At 54.1% G+C, this 25928-nt stretch overlaps 2 protein-coding genes and 1 long non-coding RNA gene across 9 annotated transcripts in view; 1 reads left to right on the top strand and 2 right to left on the bottom strand.

Annotated features, from left to right (window-relative positions):
- Positions 1 to 3178: 3178 nt before the first annotated feature.
- STARD5 (StAR related lipid transfer domain containing 5) lies at positions 3179 to 11158 on the bottom strand. 7 transcript variants are annotated; one of them, XR_015722073.1, is made up of 9 exons: positions 10965 to 11079; positions 10444 to 10659; positions 10270 to 10319; positions 9798 to 9930; positions 5404 to 5521; positions 4972 to 5009; positions 4716 to 4809; positions 3896 to 4033; positions 3674 to 3811 (listed from the first exon to the last, which is right to left on the bottom strand). XR_015722073.1 is itself a non-coding variant. In XM_087856584.1 (8 exons), the coding sequence occupies exons 2-8, from the start codon at positions 10630 to 10632 to the stop codon at positions 3681 to 3683; spliced, it is 753 nt and encodes a 250-aa protein (XP_087712710.1). In that variant the 5' UTR covers positions 10633 to 10659; positions 10965 to 11079; the 3' UTR covers positions 3179 to 3680. The 7 variants fall into 7 exon arrangements, 6 of the variants coding, with proteins under 6 accessions (XP_087712710.1, XP_087712711.1, XP_045669066.1 ...); XM_087856584.1 differs by lacking the exon at positions 3896 to 4033 and having other exon boundaries at positions 3179 to 3811; XM_045813112.2 differs by lacking the exon at positions 4972 to 5009.
- A 3754-nt stretch (positions 11159 to 14912) lies between these two features.
- Positions 14913 to 15813, top strand: LOC148107538 (uncharacterized). The gene is made up of 3 exons (XR_015722074.1): positions 14913 to 15064; positions 15331 to 15525; positions 15641 to 15813. It is a non-coding gene; the product is annotated as an uncharacterized LOC148107538 (long non-coding RNA).
- A 124-nt stretch (positions 15814 to 15937) lies between these two features.
- TMC3 (transmembrane channel like 3) overlaps positions 15938 to 25928 on the bottom strand; it is a 39199-nt gene continuing 29208 nt past the window's right edge. The window contains exons 17-22 of the mRNA XM_045813052.2: positions 24596 to 24706; positions 23796 to 23921; positions 23257 to 23335; positions 22167 to 22209; positions 20561 to 20816; positions 15938 to 19430 (exon numbers count right to left, since the gene is read on the bottom strand). Coding sequence (XP_045669008.2) covers positions 18587 to 19430; positions 20561 to 20816; positions 22167 to 22209; positions 23257 to 23335; positions 23796 to 23921; positions 24596 to 24706 — 1459 coding nt within the window. The 3' untranslated portion in view covers positions 15938 to 18586. The remainder of the gene's footprint in view (positions 19431 to 20560; positions 20817 to 22166; positions 22210 to 23256; positions 23336 to 23795; positions 23922 to 24595; positions 24707 to 25928) is intronic.

Consider the following 25928-nt stretch of genomic DNA (forward strand, 5'->3'; position numbering starts at 1 on the left):
GTTTGGTACGCGATCCATGCCCTGCTTTGCAGATTTTCCAAGTCCTCTAAAAGTGTAACGATTCACACCCAGACAGCATTTGCTTTTCTCACGAATCTGCCATGTGCGCGGGCTCGGAGGGACAGGCCATGCTGCTTTCCTGGGCATCCGCCCGAGCAGCTCGAAGGCTGGGGGCTGCAAGCACCCGAGGGTCAGTCTCTCGCGGCCCCGGCAGCTGATGCTGGCTGTCGGCTGGGAAGTGAGCTGGGGCGGCCAGTCCGGACACTCGCCCTGGGGCCTGGGCTTCCTCACCACATGAGGGCTGGGTGCAAGGGGGAGAGCCAGATAGAAAGTGTGTCCTTCTTATGACCCTGCCTCAGGGCCCCGCGGCAGCTTCTGCTGGGCGCTATCAGGAGGAGGTGGCCCAGGTGCAAGGGTGGGGAGATGCTGCTGGGCTGTTTTGGGAAAACACAACCCACCCCACAGAACACTTGCAAAACTGGTTTTGGTTGGGTTGGAGATAGGATCCTAGGTAAGGGTGGTACCGGGTGGTGGGGCAGGGAGGCAAAGAGGAGTCAGGTGAGACTCAAGGTGTGAGCAGGTGTGCCAACAGCACAGAGCAGCACGAGTACAAGAGGGTGAACTAGAAATGGCTACCATTTCCCTGCCACGCGCCGCGCACTGGGCTGGCGTTCAGGGGATACGGTCTTTACTGATCACAGTGGTGTCTACAGAGTGTGGTTTTGTGCCATTGTATTGGTGAGGGCGCCAAGACCGGGAGACGGCAGGTGACCTGTCCATGCTGGTGAATGAGGAGGCAGAGATTAAGCCCTTCTTTTCTGGGATCTGGTACAGACGGAGAGGCCAGTGCCCGACCAAATGGATGTCTGGTTTGCTCATCTCTTAATGCCCGATGGCCACGCTCAGGACAGAGATCTATCAGCAGCAACCAGGGCTCCCTGACCAGACCCCGGGCAGCATCCCAGCCCCGCCCCAGCCCTGCCCCAGCCCCGCCCCAGCCCTGCCCCAGCCCCGTGACTATGGCGGAGACTGGAGTCAACACGAAAGTGAGTTATCCTTAGGCTGGGAGTGCTGAGGCCACGTCAGTGGAGTCTGGTGGCTTCTCCAGGGTCCACAGGAAGCAAAGACCGTTTCCGGGCAGTAAACTCCTAGAAAACCCAACGGGGGCCCCTCTTCACGCAAATGCCGCATGTGACGTCACTGCAGAGGGCGTCAGCTCGCTGATCCACTCACCCCGGGAAGCAGTGGCTTACAGTAGTCGCGTCCTGCCTGCCGCCTTGAGCACCCCCTTCCGAAACCTGTCATGCCCCACGCCGGGCAAGGACTCTGAGACACCGTGCGGACAGGTTCTTCAGGTTTAAAAACACTGCCGATCACTGTGATCTGGCACTGGGAGGCGTGACTCACTTCCACACGCACGCCATAGGACCCTGCCCAGGGCTGGCCCACGAGGCCACGCAGACTCGGAGGCACACCCATGCCCCCATCACCTCTCAGGGACAATTGGGCAACTACTGGGCCAGCAGCCGGGTCAGGCATGTGGACCAGCCCAGGGAAGGTGGAGTGGCCTTCCGTCGGGACTGGGAGCAGGTGACATGCAGGAGCACAGGGCTGGCCATGGGCCAGGGACACAGAGAAGCCGTCCTGCAGGTCTGGGCAGGCTTGTCTCAGGACTAGGGCGCAGCTAACGGTGAGCCTGCAGCCCTCCCAGTCCCTCCTCCTGCTTCAGAGGGTCCCCCTCTCCCCACTCAGGACACCACCACCGGTCAAGTTTCCAGTCTCCATGCTCGGGGTGGGGGGAGGGTCTTCAGTCCGGGAACCAGCAAGGTCTTAACCCAAGAGCTCGTCCATTGGTTCTTCCTGGTGCCGGGATTGACACGGGAGATCTGGCCCTCCCGCGCCAACGTCTTCAGAGCAGAGGAAGCACAGAAGAGGGCCTTGGCTAGACATTTCCCGTCAACCCCGAACACCTCATCACTGCTCACTGTCAGGGACCCACTTCCACCCCATGGACAGGACCCTCCCCAGGGCCTCTCCCAGGCAGCCCTGGTTCCTTTCGAGCCGTGTCATACCAGTCCACACGTCATTTCGTCTGCACGGGCTCTTGAACGGCAGGCTATGTTGGGCTTGCTATTCATTGTCCTATAAACACGGGACGTCAAAGCACGGGCAGGGGCAGGTGCTGTTCAGGAACAGAGATTCTGAGCGGCAGGCACTGGCCCGGGTGCATGTCTTCTGACTCCTAGTCCAGTGCACTTTCACCCGGTGGACCCTGTGACCCAGGTCCTCAGGGGGCTGGCTTTCCACCCTGCTGGACAGGGAGGCATGAGTGGCTTCTGGGGTCTCCTCAGCTGGCACCCGGCAGAGTAGGGACCTGCTACGTATTTACCGAGAGAATGAAATCTAAATTCAAGAGTCTGATGAAGACTTCTTGGTAAGTTGGCTGGATGATCCCAACAGCACCACTGTGGGATCTGTGGCCCATTACAACCCGTAAGAAGGGGGCTTTCTAACCCTTGACACGGAGCTTTCCTGTTTCAAAGCTGGCTCTTGCTTTGGCACATCCGGAGACAGACACCCCAGGACTCGAAGGTGGGGATCTGAGCTACTATGCACAAGGGGGCTGTCTGCCACTTGGAGGACTCTGGAAATTTCCTGCTGACAGTAGTCACTGCAACACGAGGACACTCCGGTCAGACACAAGGGCGTGTTCCTCACCAGCAGACTGTGTGGTCCTGACTGGAGACAGGGAAGGGACCTCGTGTGGCAGCCGAGGCCACCCCTTCCCAGTGGCAAGGCCGTGCTCCCCAGTTCCAACGACCCACACGGTGGGCCAGGATGGTGCGGGCCCCGCAGTCTCAGAGCAGAGCCCAGAGCTGGGACTCCAGCCAGCGCTGCTGGAGGGGACCTGCCCTCCCACCCTTTACCCTGACAGCAGTGTGGCCCAACCAGGGAGGACTCCAGCCCCGGCTTCTAGACCGACGGTAGGAGAGGGCGAACGCTGAGGGGGAGAAGGCCCTCCTCAGAGGCGGGAGGGGATTGCCCTACTCACCATCATCCCAGAGCGTGCCAGCCCCGAGGCTGCGGAGTCGGCTTGGGGCACACGCATACTCTCTGGGTTTTCTGGGGACACAGGCCTTAACTCAGTGGGAAAGAGTGGAAATGACCGATTCGAATAGAAGATACAACAAAAAGAAATAGTGAATGTATTTTTCCTCAATGCCTATCTCATTTATGAAAACACTATTTTCCAAGCCGTTATCTTTTTAAGGGGGAACGTCTGGTGCAGTGTTCCCAGGTGGGAGGGCACTGGGTGCCAACGAGGCAGCAGAGCGGGGCTTTCCGTGTCGATGGGGAATCTCGCTGACGGGGGCACGCCGTCTCTGGCGGTGACTGGCACAGACAGGCTTCGGGCAGACCGCATCCCCTGGGGTCTGCTGGCTGGAGGGGTGCAGACAACCAGCAGACAGGGCACAGGAGAGGCTCCCCCAAGCCAGCCCCAAGGGGGAGGAGGAGTGGGGCGGCAGGGGCCATTCTGGCAGGCTTCTCGGAGATGAGCTGTCCCCAGGAAGGTCCTAAAGGGTGAAAACTGGCCCTCGAGCTCCCAGTACCCCGGGAGCTCTGTGATGAGTCACAGGAGCCCTTGGCCAGGAGGTGAGAACGTCAGTCACACAGGGTCTTCACAGCTTTCTCCAGGTTGGCGTAGAAGCCAGCCATGCTGCGGGGGAAGAAGGAGTCCACCACGCTCCGAGGGAGGTAGCCGCTGAGGTCGGTCTGGAAGAACGTGACCAGGTTGGTCTTGTCGGGCTCCCTGGGGAAACAGGAGCAGAGCCGCGTCACGCACCTGGAGCGGGGCACCTGGAGCAGGGCACCGGGGCCGCCGAGGAGCACTCGCCCTGGGAGACAAGGCTGTGACGCTGAGATTCGTCAGCGGGAACCCCACCCTGCACGGCACCTGCCCATCACGGCGGCCGAGGGCTTCGACCCTTTAAAACCCCGGCCTCCGCACAGTTGCAGACAGGGCAACTGAGACCTGGAGAGGGACGGGGTGGGCAGATGAGCAGTGCAAGCCGGCATGTACCGCTCCAGGCTGTGGCTCCTCTACTCTGTACTGAGTATCAGCACTGGGACTGGGACGCCCACGTTCTCAAACATGGGAATGAGAACCAGGAAAATGGGACAGAACCCTCCCTGAGCTCAGCTCTGCGGCTGACTTACAGCTTAGCGTCGGGCATCTCCAGCCCATTCCTCGTGAAGGGGAGATGAGCCCCGGGTGGGACATAGGGTGGGGACAGCCACCCTCAGCCACTCTGGGCTGGCGGACAGAGGTCAAAGAGCACAGAAGCGAAGACCTGGCCCTCCGGCCCTGCACTGCCAGCCTCTGACCCGGGAGATCCCGTGACCTCCCTGAGCCCGTTCTCTCATCTGCTAAATGGGACCACGACACTTGCCCAGCCCGCCTTACGGGGCCGGAGGGGGAGCCCCACATTGAAAACAGTAAGAACAAGGCCTCCCACAATTCCTCCCACTGTGCTAGTGCGTGGGCACACTGTGTCCCCGACGCATAGAGAACAGGCTCCGTAATGCCCCAGCCCGCGGGCCGTAGGCAGCTTTATTCCTGCCAATTGTGATTAATGCGCCCAGTGAACAGACGGTCCACAATTAAGCTACGCGTAGGCCTGGGCACGTCGCTCGCTCCAGGAGATCGTCCTCACCCCGGCAGAGGCTCACAGAAGCAACCGCAGGGGTGGTTAAACCCTCGCACGAAACCTGGCTCCGGGGGACACAACGGGTGCTCCACGTGGACAGCTGCAAGACAGCAGAACGGGCAGTGAGCTACGACCTCAGCCCTAGCTCACGCAGACGCCCCCATGTGAAGTCTGGGGAGTCAGCACGGGTGCCCCGGGACCTGCCCCTGAGCCCCCCACCCCACTGTCCCTGACACTCACATACGGACACATACAAACCCACACTCGCACACGTGCAGACACGTTCACGGCTTCCCAAGTCTGCCGGCATCTCAGAGAAAAGAACATTCCACAGTGTTCCACGGTTGGGGGCAGGAGGGAGGCACCCCCTCCAATCCACCATCTGTCCCCACGTGAAGATGCGGAGGAATGGCAGGGGCTGCAGCTTTTGGGAGGCAGGGGGACATGCGCAGTGGCGGGAGGGAGGGGACAGTGCCACCACCCCGCACATCAACAGGGTAGACCAGGAGCCCCAGCGGGAATGAGGAGCGGTGCTGGCCACATCTATGGCGTGAACGTCCAATGACTGGCCTGTGCACTCTCTCCCTTTGGCCCCCCACGGCACACGATCCCCCTGAACCTGGTGAGGCGAGGTGCATGCAGAACAAGGGACCCAGGGCGTGAGTGCCCTGGTGGCCGCCCGGCTGTCACTCACCGCTGGAACTGAGGCTCCCGTCCTCGTACTTCTTGACGAGCACCAAGTCCACAAAGTCTCTGGGGGAAATGAGCTTCATGGCGGCCGGGGGGCTGGCGGTTCTGCTCACGCACAGCATCTGTCAAGCATGGAGGAGTCCAGCGGCCGCCCAGAGGTCTCCCTGCCCCTGCCCCTGCCCCAACCCAGGGTCCGGCCCTCAGAGCAAGCACCTCCTTTCCGCTGTGCCCGGGCAGCCTTCTGGGCCCCCCAGCCCTGGCCCTGGACGGAGCACCCCTTGATCCTCACCCAATCTCAGAACACCCCACCAGTCCATTCTCCCACCTTGAAGGCAAGGTCGCCCCAAACCCACCACGCCTTCTCCCACCATTCCCCTCGTCCCCGCCCTCTCAGGTTCCCAGTGCAGAAGAACAGGTCAGGTGCAGGATGGGATGGAGCTCCCTGGGGTGCGGGGCAGGCAAGGAGGGACTGCACTTTGAGGCACTGGGTTTTCAGACTGGGGCTCAGAGTATCTCGGCCAAGACACCTCTGCCCTCAGGGTCTGAGTCTTCAGGCAGGCATGCAATCCTGGGGGCACCGGGGATCCATTCCAGACGGCTCAGCCTCCCCGTGTTCTTCCTAAGACTCCAGCCTGGGAACAGGCTCTCCTTCACGCAGGCTCTCCCTTCCCACTTGGTACCAACGCACAGCACGCCCTTCCCATCCGGAATCTTCCTAGCAGGTGCGGTCCCTGGGTGCCAAGTCTCCCAGGGCACCAAAGGGACACGTCAGGAAGGTGATACCAACAGCTGAGCCAGGCATGGCGCACTGGAGTTAGAATCCCACGTTCTCCCCTCTTCCTCTTTTTAAAGGCCAAAGCTTACTGTTAGAAACAAGGCATTTCGACACTTCTGAATTCTCCTATTTTGTAGCAGGAGTGGCAGAAGTGATATATATATTACTAACTGATGGCTTCTCGTCCTGATTCCTGCTGCAGGACACATCATTCCTGAAGGAGCATTTACAGTATTGGTAAGAAATGCCGAGGGCGGCAACATGCGGTAAATCCATAAACTCGCCCGCGGCTCTGTGTCTCAGCCACGCTGCTGTCCTCCTGTCATCTAACCATCCAACTCAGAATTCGAGTTTTGGGATTTCTCAAAATCATGCTGATAAACACCAGTCTGCAAGGGAGGGCTCCTCCTCTGCATTCTCGCCGCTTCCCTGAGGGGCAAGGAGGCACCGCAGGTCAGCTGCGTCTCCCCTTCCCCAGAACCTGAGCTCACCCGAAACCTGTGTCTTCCTCTTTTCAATTACTGTCCACTGAAGGCTCTACCTTTCAGCCTTTTTTTTTTTTCTTTAAAGATGTCATTTCTAAGTCATCTCTACATCGAACGACGTGGGGCTCGAACCTACAGCCCCGAGTTCCAGAGTCACCTGGCACCCCTCTTTCTAGCAGTAAGTCTTATCTTTTCATGGGCCCATGAATTAACTTGAGAAAAGACCTCCCATTCCTCTCATTGAGAGATGTAAAATAAATGACTTTTTAAGTATAAGAGTCCTTCATCCACATTTGTAATATAATCATACTGTCTTAATAAATTATAATCATATCTCAATCCAAATTTTTCACACGCGGTCTTAGGTCACAGGAAAGATATACATGTAACTTATATACATATTTATGATGAAGGATGATGTCTTTGAAGAATAAATAAATCAGGATAAAATTCAGTAGCCTACATGCAATGGAAAAATAAGTTCAAGAAAAAAAATGATGTAAAATTTTTGACTCGGGAGAATGGGTTCATGTATGATGAGGAGAACAAAGGCAAAAGAAAGCAGATAAAATTAAATTTCCTTACAACTTGCAGAGGAATGACAAATAACTTCAGTCAGGCCGAGCCAGCCATGGTCCAGGAACTCAGGACTGCCTTCCTGTTGAGGCCTTGCTGGATAGAGGGAAGAGACCTTCACCTGATCCCAGCCAGGCCTCCTGGATCCTGGCAGATTTCCTTAGCATATCAAAGTCCTTTTGGAAACTTCCTTTATCTCTACCTCCCGCCCAACTTAAAACTGTATCATCAATCGCTCCTCACTCTCCCAGGGCAGACAGCTCTCTCTGCCCAACGGCCCTGCCTCTGTGCTTTCATGAAAGCACCTTTCTGCGCCTAACATGTTTCAAGAATTCTTTCTTCACCGCTTGTTCCAGGCCCCCATCGCATCAATGTATTTTTAAATAAATGATAGTAAGTAATACTTCAGGTCATGAAGCTACAGCTAAAAGAATGAGGTCATCGTTTTGCTCAAAACTCTGATTTATCACATGTTAGAAATGCCATGTTCTGCCATTTATGATGAAAATTTCAGACTCAGACGTTTAAATGTGAGGTGTCAAGTGGGTGTGTGGGGATGACACAGGATTTCTCAGAGATACGCACGCAAAACACTGAAAACTTGCAGGACAGGACTGACAGGGTCAGGAGGGGTACCTGTGGGGGGGGGGAGGGGGGGGAGGAAGGGGTGGGGGCGGCTTCGGGCCCATAGTGGCTCAGCCCTGGGCCAAGGACTGAGGGTCCCCTGCGGCCCCAGGCAGGGAAACAGGCATGTGTTTCTGGAAGAACAGGGTGCTCAGAAGACAGAGACCCTGTAATATTGATGAGGGGGCAGAAGGTTGGCTGAGGACAAAGCCCACGCTGAGGACCCGCAACCTCGCCCCACCCCCACTCCTGGGTGGGTATGTGTGACATCCCTCCAAGAAACTTCCAACTGTCTCACTCTTCCTGCTTTGCTGGAGGGAAAAACCACCTTAGCTGGGTAAGAGCCAGGCCTCCAGGATCCCAGGATCTTCTTTAGCCTATGAAGTCCTTTTGGACGCCTCCCTTTTTCCTACTCCCTCAACTCCCAAGTCTAAACACCCTACAGAAATGCAGCCACTGTCACCTTCAAGAAGAAAGCTCCATATAGGGTCATTCTGTCACTCCATTCGTGTTCTGTTGTAAAGGCCGTTAGCCCGTGGTTTCTCAACTGGAAGCATGTGTAAAATTATTTGTATACTGTCTTCCCAATTTTCTACTCTCTCCGGTAGCCCCTGGGTGGCGGTGGTTCACTCAGTATTTTTATCTAAATGTGCTCACTTTTATAAACTCGGATAAATTTATTTTAAAAGGAAGCTACTTAACTCTCTGCAAAATACACATACGGAGGATCGCTGCGTTCTTGTTCTGCTTCTGAGGCGGAGGCCAGCCGCCGGTTGTGTTATAAAGGAGATGAGCGAGTGTTAAATGGCTGTCACAGGCATGAGCGCCTAACGGAAACGCTCCCCTTCGAGCAACGAGAGGAATTAAAAAAGAACTGAGTCCCGGGTGACATCACCACGTGTGACTCAATGTCAGTTTTTGCCTAGTATCCTTTGTGTCTCAGGGGTGTGTGCCCCACCCTTCAGGAAACACCCACATACACTCTTGACAATGAACTGAAGCAAGAATTTTGGTCCAGGCCAGGAACACCTGGGTCCTCCAGACGGACCAGCGCAGAATGACGGCCTGAGGTTTCACGACAGCATCCGTGTAAACACGCAAGAGGGCGTCTCATCCACGGACGTCAGCATCAAACAGGCTGGCAACATTTCCCCAAGGCAACTTTATCATCAGTTTTGGCTACTATTTTTTTCTTCTTAAATTCTGTAATCAAAATCAGGTGCGTTCTTAACGCTCCAAGTCCCTAACGCTTAATGTTCTTAGGACAGAAACCTTTAGAATTGGGCTGATATGGTAGCCACTCACTCCACGTGGCTATTTAAATTTACCATGAGGGTAAAGAAAAATAAATAAAATGAACAATTCGTTTTCCTCCAACTAGACACCTCTCACGTGCTCTGTGGCACATGGGCCCTAGGGGCTACTGCAGTGGACAGGGCTGTCACAGAACATTTCCATCACTTGGAAAGTTCTACCGGGCAGAGCTGGCTTGGATGACATACATTGTACCGACGGAGAAAGTGTAATCCAGGGCTGCCACCTGGCGGACCCCACAGCTGGCAGAGAATCCGGACTCTGGCCACGACTCCGGATTCATTATCACGGCCCCATCGAGGGGCACTATTTCAAACCTGAGCTGACGAGTCAAATCCAGGCACTGCGTAAGCGCCCTCAGAGCCCACACTCACGCTGCACGCCTTCATCGGCAGCCGCTATTTCTCTGTGCTCTGCTTAGGACTTCTCTGCCCATCTGGTCACACGGTTTCCCACCTGCACCCGGGCCAAGGTTGGGCCTGAGTGTGGCCAGCAGCGGGCAGCCTGCGTTTGCCGGGCGCCGGGGCTGCGTGGGGTCCTGCCCTTGCCAAAAGGTGTCCCTGACCCCCTCCAGAGGGACAGGGTCAGGTTACTGCTAGGGTAATAGGGCTTGGGAAGACTTACATCAGTGAGGCTTTCGATAATTTCAAAGCTGCTCACGTTCTCATCCCACTTGTCTCGAAGGGTCCCAGCAAGTGGCTTGACACAGGCCCACACCTTTTCCGGCGCTGCATGCACGATGCCTTCTCCCCGGTACCTGGAGCACAAGAAGGAATGTGAGCCCAGGCCTCCACCCAAGCTTCTGCTCCTGGGACCATACACCTGTCACTGCTCTTTAAGACAGGCTTGCAGATCAGGGGCTGAGACTTAACCAGCCCACCTCCCCTCAGACCTGCAGAAACGGACCGTAAGCACTCCCGAGACAGAGACTGCTTGAAATGACTTAGATAACAACAGAAGCTTTCCTGGAAGAGAACTGGCAAGTGGATTCCAGGGTGCTAGGGCAGACTGGAATTATTTTAGGAAGCAAACCCACAGAGACCTCAAGAGGGGAGCAGCACCTCTGACAAACTTTGACAAGGCGTCATGCACTTACAAGTTCCCTGGAAACTCCATAGATGGCCTCCAGGAAACTGAAACTCCATTCTGTCAAAAGGCACAGAATCGTAGAATTTAGAGCTAGAAAGGCTCTGGGACATCACCTGACCCACTCCCCTGTGCTACAGACGAGAAGTCTGGAGCCTCAAGAGATGCGAGGCTCCAAGCTGACCTGACGGACTCGTGTGGCAGAGCAGGGACAGGTCCTGCACAGTAGACCTTTCCCACAGTAGAACTTGATGGAGCAGATCTGAACCGGCTGATTCCGAGAGCTCTGGGTGGTTTTCAAACCTCCTAAAAGCCACCATGCCATTTGTCTCCTCAATTTCCGTCTATTCGTTAAAAACCAGAAGCGCCGCATAAGCAGAAACTATTCCCACGCCACCTCCTGGGAACGCACAGAGGCTCGTGCTAAGATGAGGGCCGGCTGTGGAGCCTAACCACCATTTGCTAGCCAGGTGACCTTAGGCAAATCACTCAATGAAAAGGGGCAGATACGTATCCCGGGGTCATCGGGCACACAACAGGCCCAGGTGTTTTTAAGGAAGCAACCCTCGATGGAATCTACCCCCACCCCATCCAGCTCCAGGGTACTGGGGAGCAGAAAGGAGCAGGAAGAGGAGGAGCCTGGGGTCTTCGGAGACCCCAGCCCCAGGCAGCAAGCGACCCCTTCCTGCCCCGCTCCTCACTCACGCCTTCCCGGCACATCTTCCATCCTGACTCGTCCCGCCGGTACTGGAGCACCTTCTCCGCCACCGCCTCGCTCAGCTGCGCGGCCAGCGCCGGGTCCATCGCTCCAAGGGTCGGGGCCGTGGCCGGGGGGGCGCCGTGGCGGAGGCTGGCTCCGGGTCTGGGAGGTCTCTGCGCCCGGGCCCGGGGGCGGAGCCTCAGCCCCGGCCACGCCCCGCGCCCCGCGCCCCGGATTGGCCCAGGCGGGCAGTCGGGCCCCGCCCCGCCCCGAGATTGGCAGGGCCGGCCACGGCCGGGCCAGGCTGGGCGGTCCTGGGAGGGCGGTGCGGACCTGCGGGTCCGCCTCCGGCCTGGGAGGGGCCCTGCGCCGCAGAGCTGGGGGGCGGCCCCGCCGAGCCACTAGCGGCCTGGAGCGTGGACTTCCGCTCCCAGCGCCTAGAGGCCTGCCGCGGGCGGGGCGACCGTGCAGTCGGCCTCAGCAATGCCCGGCGGCGGCTGCGGGGAGCTGGGGGTGCGCGCGGAGGCGGGGACATGGTGGGACCTGCAGCGCCGGCGGCAGGGAGAAGGCTCCTTGAGCAGTGCCCACCAGGGGGAATCTGGACGTCTGTGCCACTGATTCGGGGACTGCAGAAGCGGGGAGCTCGGTGCCCCCACCCCCCCGCCCCGCGGCCTGAGCGCCTGGTGGCCCAGCTGAGTGGAGACGGTGCGTTCAGTTCTGGGCACATTTTTTTTTTTTTAATTTTTATTTACATTCTAGTTAGTTAACATACCAGAGCAGTACTGGTTTCAGGAGAATTCAGTGGTTCATCACTGGTTCAACACCCAGTGCTCATCACAAGTGCCCTCCTGAATGGCCATCACCCAGCTAGCCCGTCCCCTGCCCACCTCCCTCCATCAACCCTCAGTTTGTTGTCTTTAGGTTTTGGTCGCAGGGGCTGAAAGATTTAAGTGGCAGTGTCTGGGAGGCTGAGATGCCGGGGCTTCTGGGGGAGATCTGGGCTCTGGTTAAGAGGTACAGGCTTCTCTGCGAGCAGGTGGCCCCGGTCTTGGGGAGCGAGTGGAGTCACATCCCCCTCTGTGTAAATGGCAAGGGCAGTCTAGGTTTCCTCCTCTTCTATAACCAACTAAATATTTGAAAAGGTCAGCACTGAGGTCTATTTGTGCTTCTGTCTGCTTAGCATTTTCATTTAGAGGTTTGAAAAATGGTTATAAACAAAAGGACTACTTGAAAACCCTTTTCGGAGGATGTGATGGGCTGCGGGGTTGTTAAGAAGGCCTGCATGGGGAATGAGGGAGTCCCAGACTCCGGGCCCAGCTTCACCCAGTAGTGGCTGTGTGGTTTAGGGCAAGTCACTTAACCTCTTGGAGCCTCAGTTTCGTGTCTCTGTGTATCATTGTGATGGGCAAGTGAAGAGACACATGGCTATTTCTAGGAGCCATGGAAAAAAGACCCATAAGGTAACCACATTAAAAAAAAACTAAGCATGGGGCGCCTGGGGGGCTCAGTCGGTTCAGTGTCTGCCTTCAGCTCAGGTCATGATCCTAGGGTCCCGGCATCGGGCTTCTTGCTCGGCGAGGAGTCTGCTTCTCCCTCTGCCTGCCACTCCCCCTGCTTGCGCTCTCCCTCTCTGACAAATAGATACATAAAATATTTTTTTTTTAAATTAAGCACATCCAAACTACTACAAAAAGTTAGGCAAGAGTCTGAAGGAAAAATTGGAGCATATTTTGACAGCAAGTGAATTTTTTTCATGTATACAGTGGTCTTATAAATTATTAGGAAATTTTCAAACAACCCAACAGATGAAACAAATGCATCAGTGTGAACAGATACTCTGCAGAAAACAAAATTAACAGGGCTAATAAAGACATGAAAAGATGCAGAATCGCCTTCATACCTAGGGAACATGTAATTAAAACAAGGAGCCCTTTCACCGCTGTCTGCTGGGTAGATAGGAAGAGATGTGTTAATTCCCTGTGTTGGGGAGTGTATAGAGAAACAATTTTTTTTTATACCCTATGGGCAGGAGTGTAAGTTTATGTAACCTAGGAGGAAAACAACCGATCTTACAATCTTAGTTTACCTGTGTTTTGACCCAGAACGTCCTGCACAAAGATGCATAAAATGAATCTTACGGCAGGAAACTGTGTGGAGAGATATATCTATGTATCTGTACGTACACGGCCCGAATACGTAAACTGAAGGCCAGGAGTATTGTAGGTGAGTCAGTGCTCAGCTCAGATCGCCCGGGTCCAGATCCCAGCATCACCACTTACTAGCTGGGACCCTGGTTAGTCACTGGCCCTTGCCGACCTTAGCATACGCCTTTGGAAAATGAGAAAAGGAGTGGTACTAACTCATAAGGTTGACATACGGGTCAGAGGTTGTAACAGATAAATAACAATTAGAATGGCGCTTGGCATACTATGTATAATACATGATATACATAAATATCTTGAGAGGGAGAAATAACTCGAGACGTTTGTATATGTTTATACATCTACGTGTTTAGAAGACTGACTTCTAGGAAGGTGTGGAGCAGACTGTGAGCCGTGGGGAGGCATCCCGAAGGCGAGTACTTGTTTATTTGTAACACCGCATACTGTTTGATTATTTCAATTACTAACATGTAAGACTTTTTAATTTAAAAAAAGAGGCCTCCCTGAAAAATCCACTGTAGGTGATTTCTGGAGAGCTGCAGCTCAAGACTCAGTCAGGCGGGGGCCTATCAGAATTTGGGGATAAAGCGCTCTGAAAACAAAGCTGGAGGAAATGAAGTCTTGCTATAGAAAGTGACTTCTGTTAGACGGCAGACACTTGAGAGATTTCTGTTTTTATCAAATGGAACATGGCTTTTGAAATTTTTTTTTTAAATCCCTGTAAGAGCTTTTAATGTTTGCTCTCAGAAAGTGGGAAACCCTGCGTAGATGAAATATCTGGATGAGCAAAGTGTTGATCCCCGAGGCCTGTGACAAATGGCAGCAGGAGACGGGCGAGGTCAGGGCAGCCTCGGGGAAAGCTCTGGTCTGTCTTGCCTGTGGAGGCCGGGCAGGGCAGGCTGAGCAGCCGGCTGGGCAGGGGGCGGGAGGTGGCCCATGTGGCCAGCTCTTCAGTGGGGCCTGGGGCTGCAGTTCAGAGCTGATGGGAAGGAGGATGGAGGGAGGTCTGTAGTCTCCACCCATCAGAGCCCCTTCCGCGAGGTCAGGGTAGACCTCACTGAAGTCCTAGCTGAATTTTAAATAAGTATATACGACAAGGGGGTGCCCAGAGGTGTCCACCCCAAACCAGCTCCAGACTGTGGACGGGTCGGGGGACGGGGCCAGCAATGCAAGTGCTCCAACCCTAAAAGCTCCTGGAGAGAGTATCTGCTTTCCGCTTGGACTGCGATGTTGATTATGTTTTATTTATTACATTAGCTCAGGCAGGTGCTGTCGATACGGGCGAATCTCCTTCTGTAAGCGTGTGTATGTCTGTCGAGTCTTAGCAACCGCTGATTGTGACTGAGCTGTGCTGGCCAGCCAGTGTCCTGGGCACTGCACCTGTTCTGGACCTTTGAACCCTCCCAATGCCCCAGTATGACGAGGTGCAGACCACAGTCCCATTTCACAGGTTAAGAAACTGAAAATCACAGAACTAGTGAGGAGCAGAGCTGTGGTGCACGCCCTGTTCCTTTTTCTGAAGGTCATGGGTTTCCTTCCACACCTACTGCCTCCTCCGCCCTGCAAGGATACACAGTGTTTGGCACGATATGGGCGGAGTAAAACCAGAAATTGCAACAATCTACAAACCCTGCAAAGAGGAAACACACACACACACACACACACACACAAGCACACACACATTGTAGCGGGAAAGCAGGAATACCACCTCAGACTACAGAGGTGAGTCTTTTATTTTTTTTTTTTATTTTTTTTTTAAGATTTTATTTATTTGACAGAGAGAGACAGCCAGCGAGAGAGGGAACACAAGCAGGGGGAGTGGGAGAGGAAGAAGCAGGCTCTTAGTGGAGGAGCCTGATGTGGGGCTCGAACCCAGAACGCTGGGATCACGCCCTGAGCCGAAGGCAGATGCTTAACCACTGCACTACCCAGGCGCCCCAGAGGTGAGTCTTTTAAATATGCACAGAAAACTTTTCTATAAGTTCTGGCCTTCACGAATTTGGAAAACATAAGCAGTGACCAAGGGAGTGTCATTAAATTACTAAGACATTTACCAGACAATTCCTATCAAGAGGAGTTCACGTGCCCTATTTAATGGATATGGTTGTGGTGATTTCTGAGACCCCAGAGGAATTTGTAACATGGGCATTTTTAGGAGAGATTTTTAAGAATAATGTGGATCATGCTCTCAGTGATGGTTTGACCACAGGACAGATGGGAGTCCCTACCCCCCACAGCCCATCACTGAAAGTCAAAGGACCATCGCTGAAAGCCAAAGGAATGTTGTGAAGCATCAGTTAGGAGAAGGTGTTCGATGGTTCGGATGTGAAGCTTCCCGAGGGCTGCCGCTGACCGGAGGGCCAGAGCTGGTAGCCTCTGCCCACGGAAAACCGAGCAAAGGCAGGTAGGCCATCGACTCAGAGAAGAGAAAATGCAGTTAGCCAATCCACACTCAGGAAGATGCTCACAACCAGGGAAATGCAAATTAATTAAAATAACTTGGGATTTTTTTTTTTCAGCTGGTTGGCAAAATTTGCATAGTGTGGCGATATCACGTTCGAGGGGGCTATAAGCAAAATGGCCCTTGTCATCTGCAGATGGAGTTTGTGTGGGGGTCTGGGCGCCTGGAGACTCGCGGAGGAGTAGCCCGTGACCCTGAACATGTCCCTGTCCTGCGTGCCAGGAGTCTCCCCTCCGGCAGGACCAGCATCCACGCCCAGGTCAATACCAGCACATGCGCAGTTGGAGCCTTGTAAAAGACGTGGAGTGTAACAGGTTTCACTGAGGTGGGAAGGATTTCAATGTCCACAATAGGAGAGGGATAGATACTAAGTTTATTCATATGGTGAAACAGTGGTTATAAGTGAGCTTGATCGATACGTTTTATCTACAGACCCCAGACACATAAAGATGTACAATGATGCATGCCCTGTGATAGTATTTACTGGAGTAAAACATGCTTGCACACTGGTTATGGATGTTCAGACATCATATTTACACACACGCACACACAGCACATACAATTATAAACAATTTAATGGACATACACCAAATTCTTGCAGTAAAAGGGGTGTGGATCTACAGGTGGGGATTATAGTGTGCTCTGATTAGATCTGTAATATCTTCTGATTAATGATAATAAAGTGACTAAGTGGAGATAAGATAAAATTGCAGCAGTTGCTGGCACAGTAGGAATAGGGGTGTTTGTCAGACCGGGCTTTGTACTATTCTGCATCTTTCAAATTTCTCTAAGACAGAGCCCCTGCCAAGGGCCGGCGCGCAGGTGCGCTACCTTGCCCGGGGAGCTGTTGCACAGGGAAAGGTGCTACACGTACCTGCAGCCGTGGGTGCGTGTTGGCGACGTCCCTGTGTCCTCAGGAATGATGCAGAGCCTGTCTGTCCTCTAGTCCTGGCTGAGTGCCTCCCCACCCTCACAGACAGGTGCTCCGCAGGTGCCTGGAGGCAGGGCGGGGCCTTTCCAACCTGTGTCTCCGCCCCGGGCAGCCCTGAGCCTCAGCCTCAGACCGAGCACCTGTAGGTGCCCCTCTCACAAACACCTTGCAGCACGTTTCTTCCTGAGCGGGCTGCAACCCCCCTACATACGTTAAAAATAGGTGCTCGCCTTGTCATGAATTTGGGGAGGAGTGTTATGTGTATCTGATTTTACAGTGGCATTATTTACACCGAACTCTGCTCTCTGGGTAGAATTGGCAGTAGATCTTGGACTGTCATCCCATCACCCTGTCACCTGTGATTTGTTCATTAGTGTAGTTCATTCATTCATTCACCCACCCGTTGACGTTCAACAAGTGTGTGCGTTAGGCAGCGGTCTGACACGGCCCCCAGGATTCCTGCCCCCTGAGGTGCATCCCCGTGTGCTCTCCCACTGAGCGTGCTGGCGTGCGGATGGGATGAGATTTCACTCCCATGATTAGGTTCTGTTATATGGTCAAGATGAACCGAGTTTGAAGATGTCGTTAAGGTCTCTTGACCAGTTAACTTTGAAGTAATGAAAAGGGAGATTATCCTGGGTGGGCCTGACCTGATCAGGTGGGGTCTTTTATAAGAGCATCCAGGATTTCTCAGGAAAAGGAGTTTCAGGGCTGAAGGGGCCTTCTCTCGCTGGTCTCGAGGGTGTAGGCGGCTGTGCTGGGGGAGGGCCATGGAGAACGGAAGCAGAGGGCCTCCTGCAGCCTCAGGTAAATGAATTCAGAGGAGATGCCTGGCGACAGTTTGCCTGAGACCCCGAGCAGCACACCCAGCTAGGCCGTGTCTGCACTCCACCCACAGAAAGTGTGAGATGATAAGTGCATGTTGCTCTAAGCCACTAAGTGTGTTATGCAGCAGTAGAAACTGAGCACAATACTGTATATCATATGTCAGTTGCTAGGGGGGTCAGAAGGAGCAAACAATGCTTTGTTTCCCGGGCACTCAGTCTGGTGGAGGAGAGAAGACGCCAAAGGCACAATTTAGAGTAGAAAGAGGGATCTTGGAGACGGGAATAGGAGGTACCCTTCAGTTGACCACAGCAGACCAACCCACGTTCCTGCAGAACCCTGTCCAGCACCAGCGGAAGGCGAGCCAGCCATTACAGGTGAAGACGGTGAAAAGTGGGGAGGGATGCCTCTGTTCTTCCCCCTCGCCCCCCTGTGGACTTCTCGGCTGGGTGCCATAAGCCTGCCATTTTCTCCAGCTGTGAATTTCTTTTCCACCTGCCACCTGGAGGGAGCCTCTCGTCATCAAGGGAAAATGAGGTTAACAGACAAGGAGACCCAACAGGTGAAAAGACAGAGGATCCTGAAGGTGTTTGATCCCCAGGTCCAGCCAAGCCTGAAACCAGCTTGAAGCCCGTACTTTCTGGTTAAAGGAACCAATAAACCTCGGGGATTCTGCTACCTCTTAGCCAGCCGTCCTGACTCGTTAATACAGATGTGCGAGCAGCGGGTACACAGTATAATAAGCTCTCCCATTTTAGTTACTGCTGTCATTCCAAAAACCGATTATTCATGTGAACTAACGAAGCACTGTGAGATCTTAAAGGGTGGGCACGTCACTCCGGGGTGCTTATCAGGGGAGAACTGAGTCCCGCGTGCTGAAACAGACGTCCCCAGCACGGCGGTACAAAGGGTGCACACGGGGGATGAGGAAGGACGGACGCGGACATCTCGGAAGAGGCTCAGCCATCCCGATGAGCTGGCTGGCTGGCCTCTGATTTGTGGCCTCCCGGAATGCAGGGAAAATACGGACGTTTTTGAAAGGACAGCCTAGTGTTCCCGAGGCGCTGGCCACAGAGAGCCCCCTGGACACAGCCCCCTGGCAGGCGAGTGCTGGAGAACGGGGAGTTGTGGTCCTGTCTCGGGGCTGTGTGTTCATGTCTCCTTCCTGAAGGCGGGTACCGCACGCTGTCAGACCACGCCGGCACTCTGGCAGGGCCCCCATTCTGTGAACGCGACACTGAAGAGCCCCTAGACATTGGAACAGATCAGGTCGCTCAGATCCGCGATCAGCTCCTGCCTGGAGATGGCCTTCCTCTTGCCCAGCTGGCGCACAGACCTGGGGAATTTGGCCTGGCTACGGGTGACCTGGAGGCACCGGTCATCGCCGCCGTTCTGCTGGTCACTGCTGGACGCTGCTGACATGGAATCCGATTCGGTGAGGGATGGCTCAACCTTGGGCTTGCCTCTAAGCTTCGGGGGGTGCTGTGCGGACTGGAAATTCCGGGAGCGTGGCTTTCTGTGCCCATACACCGGCCTGTCGAGCGGAGCCTCAAAGCCATGGTCCCAGGACTTGAAGTGCACCCTTCCCTGGTACTCGGGAGCCAGGGTCCGGCTTTCTGACCTGTCGCCAACATAGAAATGAGCCGCCCCTTGGAGGCCTGTCAGACACTGGGGGTGGAGAGACCGTTCGACCGGCTCTCTCCTTGGGGCACCCTCCTCTTCTTCACTCAGCTGCGGAGAGGGCCCCTGCTGGGGGGCCCGGGACACAGCTTGTCGTGTGGTCCTGGGGCACATCTCCACGAGGTCCTCCAAGGCATCCATCCTGAAATGTCCCTCTGGCCAGAAAGTGGGATGGGTTTTTTGGTGAGAGTCTCGTTCATTAATGATGTAGTATCTGGGAGCATGGGACCTGGGACCACGCGACGCCACGGCCGGGAGCCCTGGTCCACGAAGAGGGCGGTCCATCTGCTGAAAGTCTTTTCGATAAAGAGGTTCTGAGCGAACATCTTCCGTGCGTTTCGTCTGTGTCACGGATGAGCAGGACCTGTTCTCGCGCCGGTCACCTGCACTCGAGCTCCGACCACGCAGACACCTGTAAGACAGGTGGTGAGGCACCTGGGCCCTCGGCACCCTCGGAGCGCCGGGCCTTGTGAGCGCGGCGGCGCCCTCTGCCTGTTCACTGACCCACACTCCAAAGGGTTAATGCGTGTTTTGTGGATGGACGCATGGGAGCGTTTGGGGAACACGGCTACACAGATGTGTCTTTACTCCTGGAATTCTTAGAGCCCTTCATGGAATGGTGTGCCCTGACTCTCCATGGAGGGGGTAGGACAAAGGGGGTTTGCTAATATATTTCACGAGGGAGCCCCCCTTTCGTCCAGGAGCACGTAGTGGGACTAACAATTGTGCAGCACCTGTTAGGAACGCTGCCCCTCACCGTCTCTGCCAGCAGCTAGCTGTCCAGCTGCTCGGACGCGGCCTGCCTGGGAACCATCCAACGGAACGGAATCCCTTCTCCTCGTCAAGGCCCCCCAGATACACGAAGACAACCCTCCTGTAGCAAGCTTTCAGGTCCTTTGTTAACCTAGTCATTGTCTTCCGAAAAAAGCCCAAACCCCAACACACCATAACCCCTGTATTTTATCTGTGTGGCTTCCACTGTGTTACATTCAGATCCAATACAATTTTCTATGTATTTCTATGTATGACCCCACAGTTTGGGTCAGTGCCTCCTTCCAGAAAGCCCCACCTCCGTGAAGGAAATCCAGGGATCCACTCTGTCTTATGTGTACATAAGGCCGAGACAACTGACCCCACATCATACAGAGTGATCTTGCCACTGACTTGGCCAGCCTAGAACTAAAATACGAAAGATCTTGCCAATACTATGGCCACTGTGAAGTTAAAAAGTAAAAGATAAAACAATTATAAAAGGCATTTCCCCCCCTTGGGCTATAGAAACACACACCCCAGGTTGGCAGGAACGTTTGCTTAGAGGTTATCTGGCAGAAGGCCTAGGAGGAAGACTGTCCTCTTGGACACACTTTGTCCCCCCATTTCTTCTCAGTAGCAGCTGGCCCCGGGGCCTTCTGGCATAACTGGATGGCCCTGGCCCCCTGAAACCGCTGAGACCCTCAAATCGCTAAGGGCTCTTTATCTCGCACTTTATGGCCCTGGGCCCTCCCTGGCAGGTGTCATGGCCAGGGAGGCGGGTCCCCTCACCTGTTAGCGTCCTGCTCCGACCTGGATTTGGAGGTGCCAGGAGGAGGCGAGCTGGGGCTGCTGAGGCCTGGCTGGGGACTCGGGGGTGTGCGTTGGGCGACGGTCCCCACCCTGCCACTCCTGCTGCTGGATGAGTCCAAATTGACCACAGTGCCATTGCTTTGGGGTGTCAGCGAGTGAGCTGAGGACAGCTGGCTGCTGAGATCACTGTCCTTTTGAAGCCTCTTGCTGCTTTCCTCTTGGGTTTGGATTCGGGCTGCAGGAGGAGGATGGGATGTGAGAAGAGGGGGTGACGCATTCAGGCTGATTGAGCTGCAAGAGTGCTGACTTCCAGCTGCTGGGTCTGCAAACAATTGTATGTGCTTGCGGATAACCCATCCCACGGGCAGCAAACATGCCGCGTCACTCAATCATTTCTTCACTGAGAGTGGGAGCAGGAAGGGAGGGTGGACGCACACGAACCCCAAGGCTCTACAGATGCACCATCTGAGACCCCAGAGATAAAGCAGGTCCTTCACCAGCTTTGGGGCTCTGCTGGTTTATCTGTACACTGCATACAATAAAGCTGATGGGACAATTAGGATTTTTTGGAAGCAGTTCGTAGAGCATTCTGAAAGAAGATATAGATTGAATAAAAACTGGCCACCGGACACTTCCCCTGCCATCCCGAGAGAGGTCCTGCAGACCTCTGGGTTTGCAGACAACGTGAGCTAAACTTAATTATGTCCCATTGGCAAATAGTACTTGACTTTCAGTGGGGTTTGATGGCGCGAGCTCTAGTCTCTTTCTGCAGTGACTTTCTTGCAGGGGCTGCTTTCCGCCCAGGGGGTGGGGGCAAACCTAACCCTTGCGCTGTGTGGCCTTTTTCTGAGGGCAACAGATACTTTCCCATTAGCTCTGTGTTAAAGCAGACACAGATTGGCCATTTTAATGTTGCCCGCTGATCCTTCTAACTCCACAGGCAACGTGGTCTCTTAGTGGCCCCAAGGGGCAGACAAGTTTCCCCACGAGCTGTCCCTGCCTACTTGCCTCCCTTCCGGCCACACCAGCCTTCTGCTTTTTGTTTTCCTTCTTTCCGCAGGAGGCTCTTTCCTCTTCCCTCTTCCCTCAAGGAGCCTGGGTGGGAGCAAGTTTGTCCAGGTGCTGCCGGAGATTTGGGGTAGAGCAGGTGTGCCCGCTGTGTTGGTGGCTGGGCGTGCCCATCTGGCATTGCCCTGCGGGAGGGGGACCGAGGGGCGTGCCCTCAGGAGGCTGGACTCTGGGGTGGAGACCTGGCGAGAGCGTCTTGCCAGGAAGAAATGGCCACCGAGAAGTACACAAAAGTGAACCAGGACGTTCTTAGGGGTTTTCTCCAGATTTCTGTGTTTCTTTTTCTCCCCTACCTCAAAATTTCCTTCTGATTTCAGACATGTTTTGGTGTTATTCACAGTTCTGGGTATGATGTAAAAATTGTAAATTTCAACCAATATTTATAACCCTAGATTTTATTTTATTGTGCCTAGTTAATTGTGAAAACCACAGTTTATCATTGGTGTTATATCATAATCTGCTGTGTTCTTAAATACAGTCACCAACTGAGACACCTGGCATTTTTGTTTATACTTACCTTCTACCATTTGGGCAACTTTCTTCTTATCTTCAGATCTGGCCTAAAATATAAATGAAAAGTATATGCTTGTTTTGGATTTAGCAGGAAGACATAATAATACTAATCTTGGGTAGAGGGTAGGGGGAGATTTATGTGTCATCGTTCATGCCTTGGGTCATGACCCTACATCTGCTGTCACTTGGGGACGGCGTACTCAGGACTCAGACCTGTTACCTGAATGAATAAATGCTGACACCCAAGAGCGGAAGTTTTACCTGGCAAGTTTTACTTTTAGACCATATTTAGACTCTGCCCATATGGTTAACCTGAGACACAGAAGAGAAAGCATAGATGGACACTGTGGGAAATGTATGTTTCCCCAAAAATGCCCTTTGCCCCTCCAAAGTCATTTCTTATTTGATTGCTTCTGGAACTGTTTCTTCACATGAATTGATACTCATGGAGTTATGCTTTCAAAAACTGAAAAAGGCAGATATTTCATGCACAGGGTTCTGGGACTGGGGTGAGTCAAGGGACGCATCCCACTGTCAGCCGTGTGGGGCAGGGTCAGCGTGAGCCTGAGGGCCGGTGCCTCCCTTGCCTTCCCCTGACCTGACCTGGAGTGGGGTGGGGGAGCCGCGGTGTGCACAGACTGGACCTGTCGGTCTCCCTCTGACTGTTCTGAGAGCGAAGTCCCAGATGGGAGAGAGGATAATGACCAGAGTCTAAAAGTCATGAAAAAGGTGTGTCTTTGGGTCCAAGCAGAATCGGTGAGCTCAGATGTCCAGGTTGACACAGGTTGGGGAAGGGGCTCCCCCCGCACCCCAAAACCTTGGGGCAGCCACAAGAGGGCGCCAAAGTGCTCAGGGCATCAGCAAGGCCCCTGGGGCAGGAAAAACCAGACTGGCTAGATCCTGGGCGAATGGGAGCTGTCCCTGGGTGTTCTTAGAAATAACGCTGCAGAGCCTGGGGGAGGCGTGGCCTTTTGCTCCCGGGGTGGCCAAGACTCCTCATGATTTGAAAACGGGACCTCACCTGTACTCCCTTGCTGGCCAGCCCCGCTGTGCGGCTGGCACACATGACAAAGCACAGACGGTGCGATACTTGCGTTTTGGGTCTGCACTCGGAGCTGCTGGTTGCTGAGCTTTAAGGACCTCACGATGCTCTGGAGGTAATAGACGAGCATGCTGGAACAGAGCAGGGCCATGAGTGAGCCCCAGCCGGGCTCAGGGCTCAGGCACCCTCCCCGCCGGGCTGGCAGGCAGGAACCAGAGGTCCCCAGGCCCCGTGCTGGGGAACCAGCCCCCACGTCCACCCCCAGGATGGAGGTATGAGTGAGTGCTCGAGCTGGCCAGCGTCAGAAGGGCCCTGCTCTCCTTCCTCCTCTTGGTTTTCCCAGTGACCTCCCCTGACCTGGGCTTCTGCAGAATCACAAGGATAAGGACGGGGTGGGGATGGGAGGGGCGTTTTTACAGTGTATCCTGCTATGAGCGCTTGGCTTCCCGGCTCCTGTGTGATTCAGTCCCTGTCTGGATCATCGGGCTCTGTACGTGACTTTGCAATGAACTCGTTGATTTTCTATGATTACTGGACGGCAGTGCTCGTTTGTCGGCCAAAGCTGGCCGGGGGGTCGTGCGCGATACTCACAAAAGCAGGAGCACGGCCGGCAGGATAACCACCGGGCTGCTGACGTAGCCCACCACGGAGCCAAACCACGCGGGGAAGTCCTTCTCGATCGTTTCTGATACGATGTCATACATTTTCTCCTGTCCGCTGCGAGAAAGACAGAACTCTGGATTGGATCGCTTTGGGCAGAAGGGCGCTGCGAAGCCATCCAGAAACAGTGACGGGCTGGAGCTCCAGCCCCAGGGGCGGTTGCCAGGTAGGGCAAACACCCCAACGTGCAAGATACGGACACTCCCGGGAGGATTTAAAGGAACTAATTGTCTGATTAATATTAGATTTGAAGGGGGAGTCAGTGATCACAGTGTGTGTGTGTGTGTGTTTAATAATGTATACAAACATAGCCTCTAAATGTCGTACATAGTTTCGAAACTGAGGTCTGGAAATTGCTGCCTTGATGCCATTAGATAAATAACGTAGCATCAAAAGTGACGTGGGTTATCTTTTAATAAAAGCTTCCCGAGTTCTGGAAGGGAAACACTGACCAGGTGGAATTTCTCTGTAGCACAGGACCTATGCCCCTGCCCATGTTGCCTTTAAATGAGCTGTATCTTTTCAAGATGAGCCCAGAGGTGAGCCTGTCTGAGGGCAGCCTGCTGTCCAGGAAAGAGCTCTGGTCTTGGATTCAGCAGCTGTGGGTTCGAGATCTTTCTCTGCTGCTGACCTGTTCCATCAGTCAGGAGGAGCATTCTTTTCAGGGCAGGGGCCCTTTCCCTAGAGCCGTCAGTCACTCCCGGCAGAGCAGACAGAACCAAATAACTTACCTGAACGGCCCGCAATTTAGAGACGGCTTGTACCGAACAATAGCGAAAATGGTGGGCAGCATGCACAGGAAGAGCATGAACAGGAGCATGGCCAGGTAGAAGTTGTTGGACCTGCAAAGAAACCACAGGCCATGTGCTGACTCCCCTCTGTGGCCAGCCCACGGGCCACGTGCTGACTCCCCCCTGTGGCCAGCCCACGGGCCACGTGCTGACTCCCCTCTGTGGCCAGCCCACGGGCCACGTGCTGAGCTCTCCTCTGTGGCCAGCCCACGGGCCACGTGCTGACTCCCCTCTGTGGCCAGCTGCCGATGATGGTATGCCCAAGGAGCCAACACCAAAGGGACAGAAAAATCCTCCTCCCGCTGTTACCTAGGAAAGGGTCTGTCCTAGGGTCGCAGGCGGCTTAGAAAACTAGAAATGGGTGCCCAGAGGGACTTCATGGATGGTCCAGCCCCGCCGGTGGATCTACTAAACATTTGCCGAGCATCTGTCCATCTCAAACCAAGAGAGTGGGGAACCCTTGGTCATCCCCGAATAAGCTCGACTCATTGAAAAATCTCAGAGCCTTTCCTCCATCCACCTGGGTCCCTGTCTGATGGCTCCCCGTCCTGTTCCCAGCCTTGCACTCGTCTCCTATGTCTGTGGGTGGTGAGGCTCCTCTGGGCTGATTCCTGACTCTTGTCACTTCGATGTGGTTTGTGCCCAACCTCTTATCCTCTCTGCTCCTGGCGGCTCAGGGTGATTGTTCTGGCTACTTAAGCCCTGGGCTCTGAGCTGTGCGCTGGTGTCAGGGAGCTTGGCTGCCAGGCGTCCCTGAGGATAACTCCTATCTATGGGGTGTGCAAGGCCTTGAACACAGCTCTGGAAAGAGGATGAGAGGTCAGTCTAGAGACGGTCAGCTAGTGCTCTTTGTCCCTCTCGTTAATGAAATAAACTGGACTAGAAGAGAATAGAAAATATCAGAGCACATACCAGGTAGTAAGCAGGTGAACGTTAATAGCTGATTTGTGAAACCTTTCTCTATGGACTATGTATACGTGTGTATATGAATGAATACAATGAAAATGCCCACATACTGTATACAGCGTGTGTATATATATTTATATTCATTTATATGTGTGTGTCTACACATATAAATATAGACATGCATGCACACATAAAATATATACAAGCATATAAATACACATACGTACGAACGTATGCCCGTGTGTGTCCTGGTCACCAGATAAAATATAAACATGTTGTTATGTAGGCAGTTCACGGTCAAAAGTCTGAAAGCCGCTGATATAAACCCACAGAAATAACAGTTATGTCAAAATAAAACAACGGGGCT

Source organism: Ursus americanus, chromosome 28 (genome assembly GCF_024610735.1).
Source record: "Ursus americanus isolate L20-20 chromosome 28, mUrsAme1.1.p, whole genome shotgun sequence".
NCBI classification, from domain to species: Eukaryota; Metazoa; Chordata; class Mammalia; order Carnivora; family Ursidae; genus Ursus; species Ursus americanus.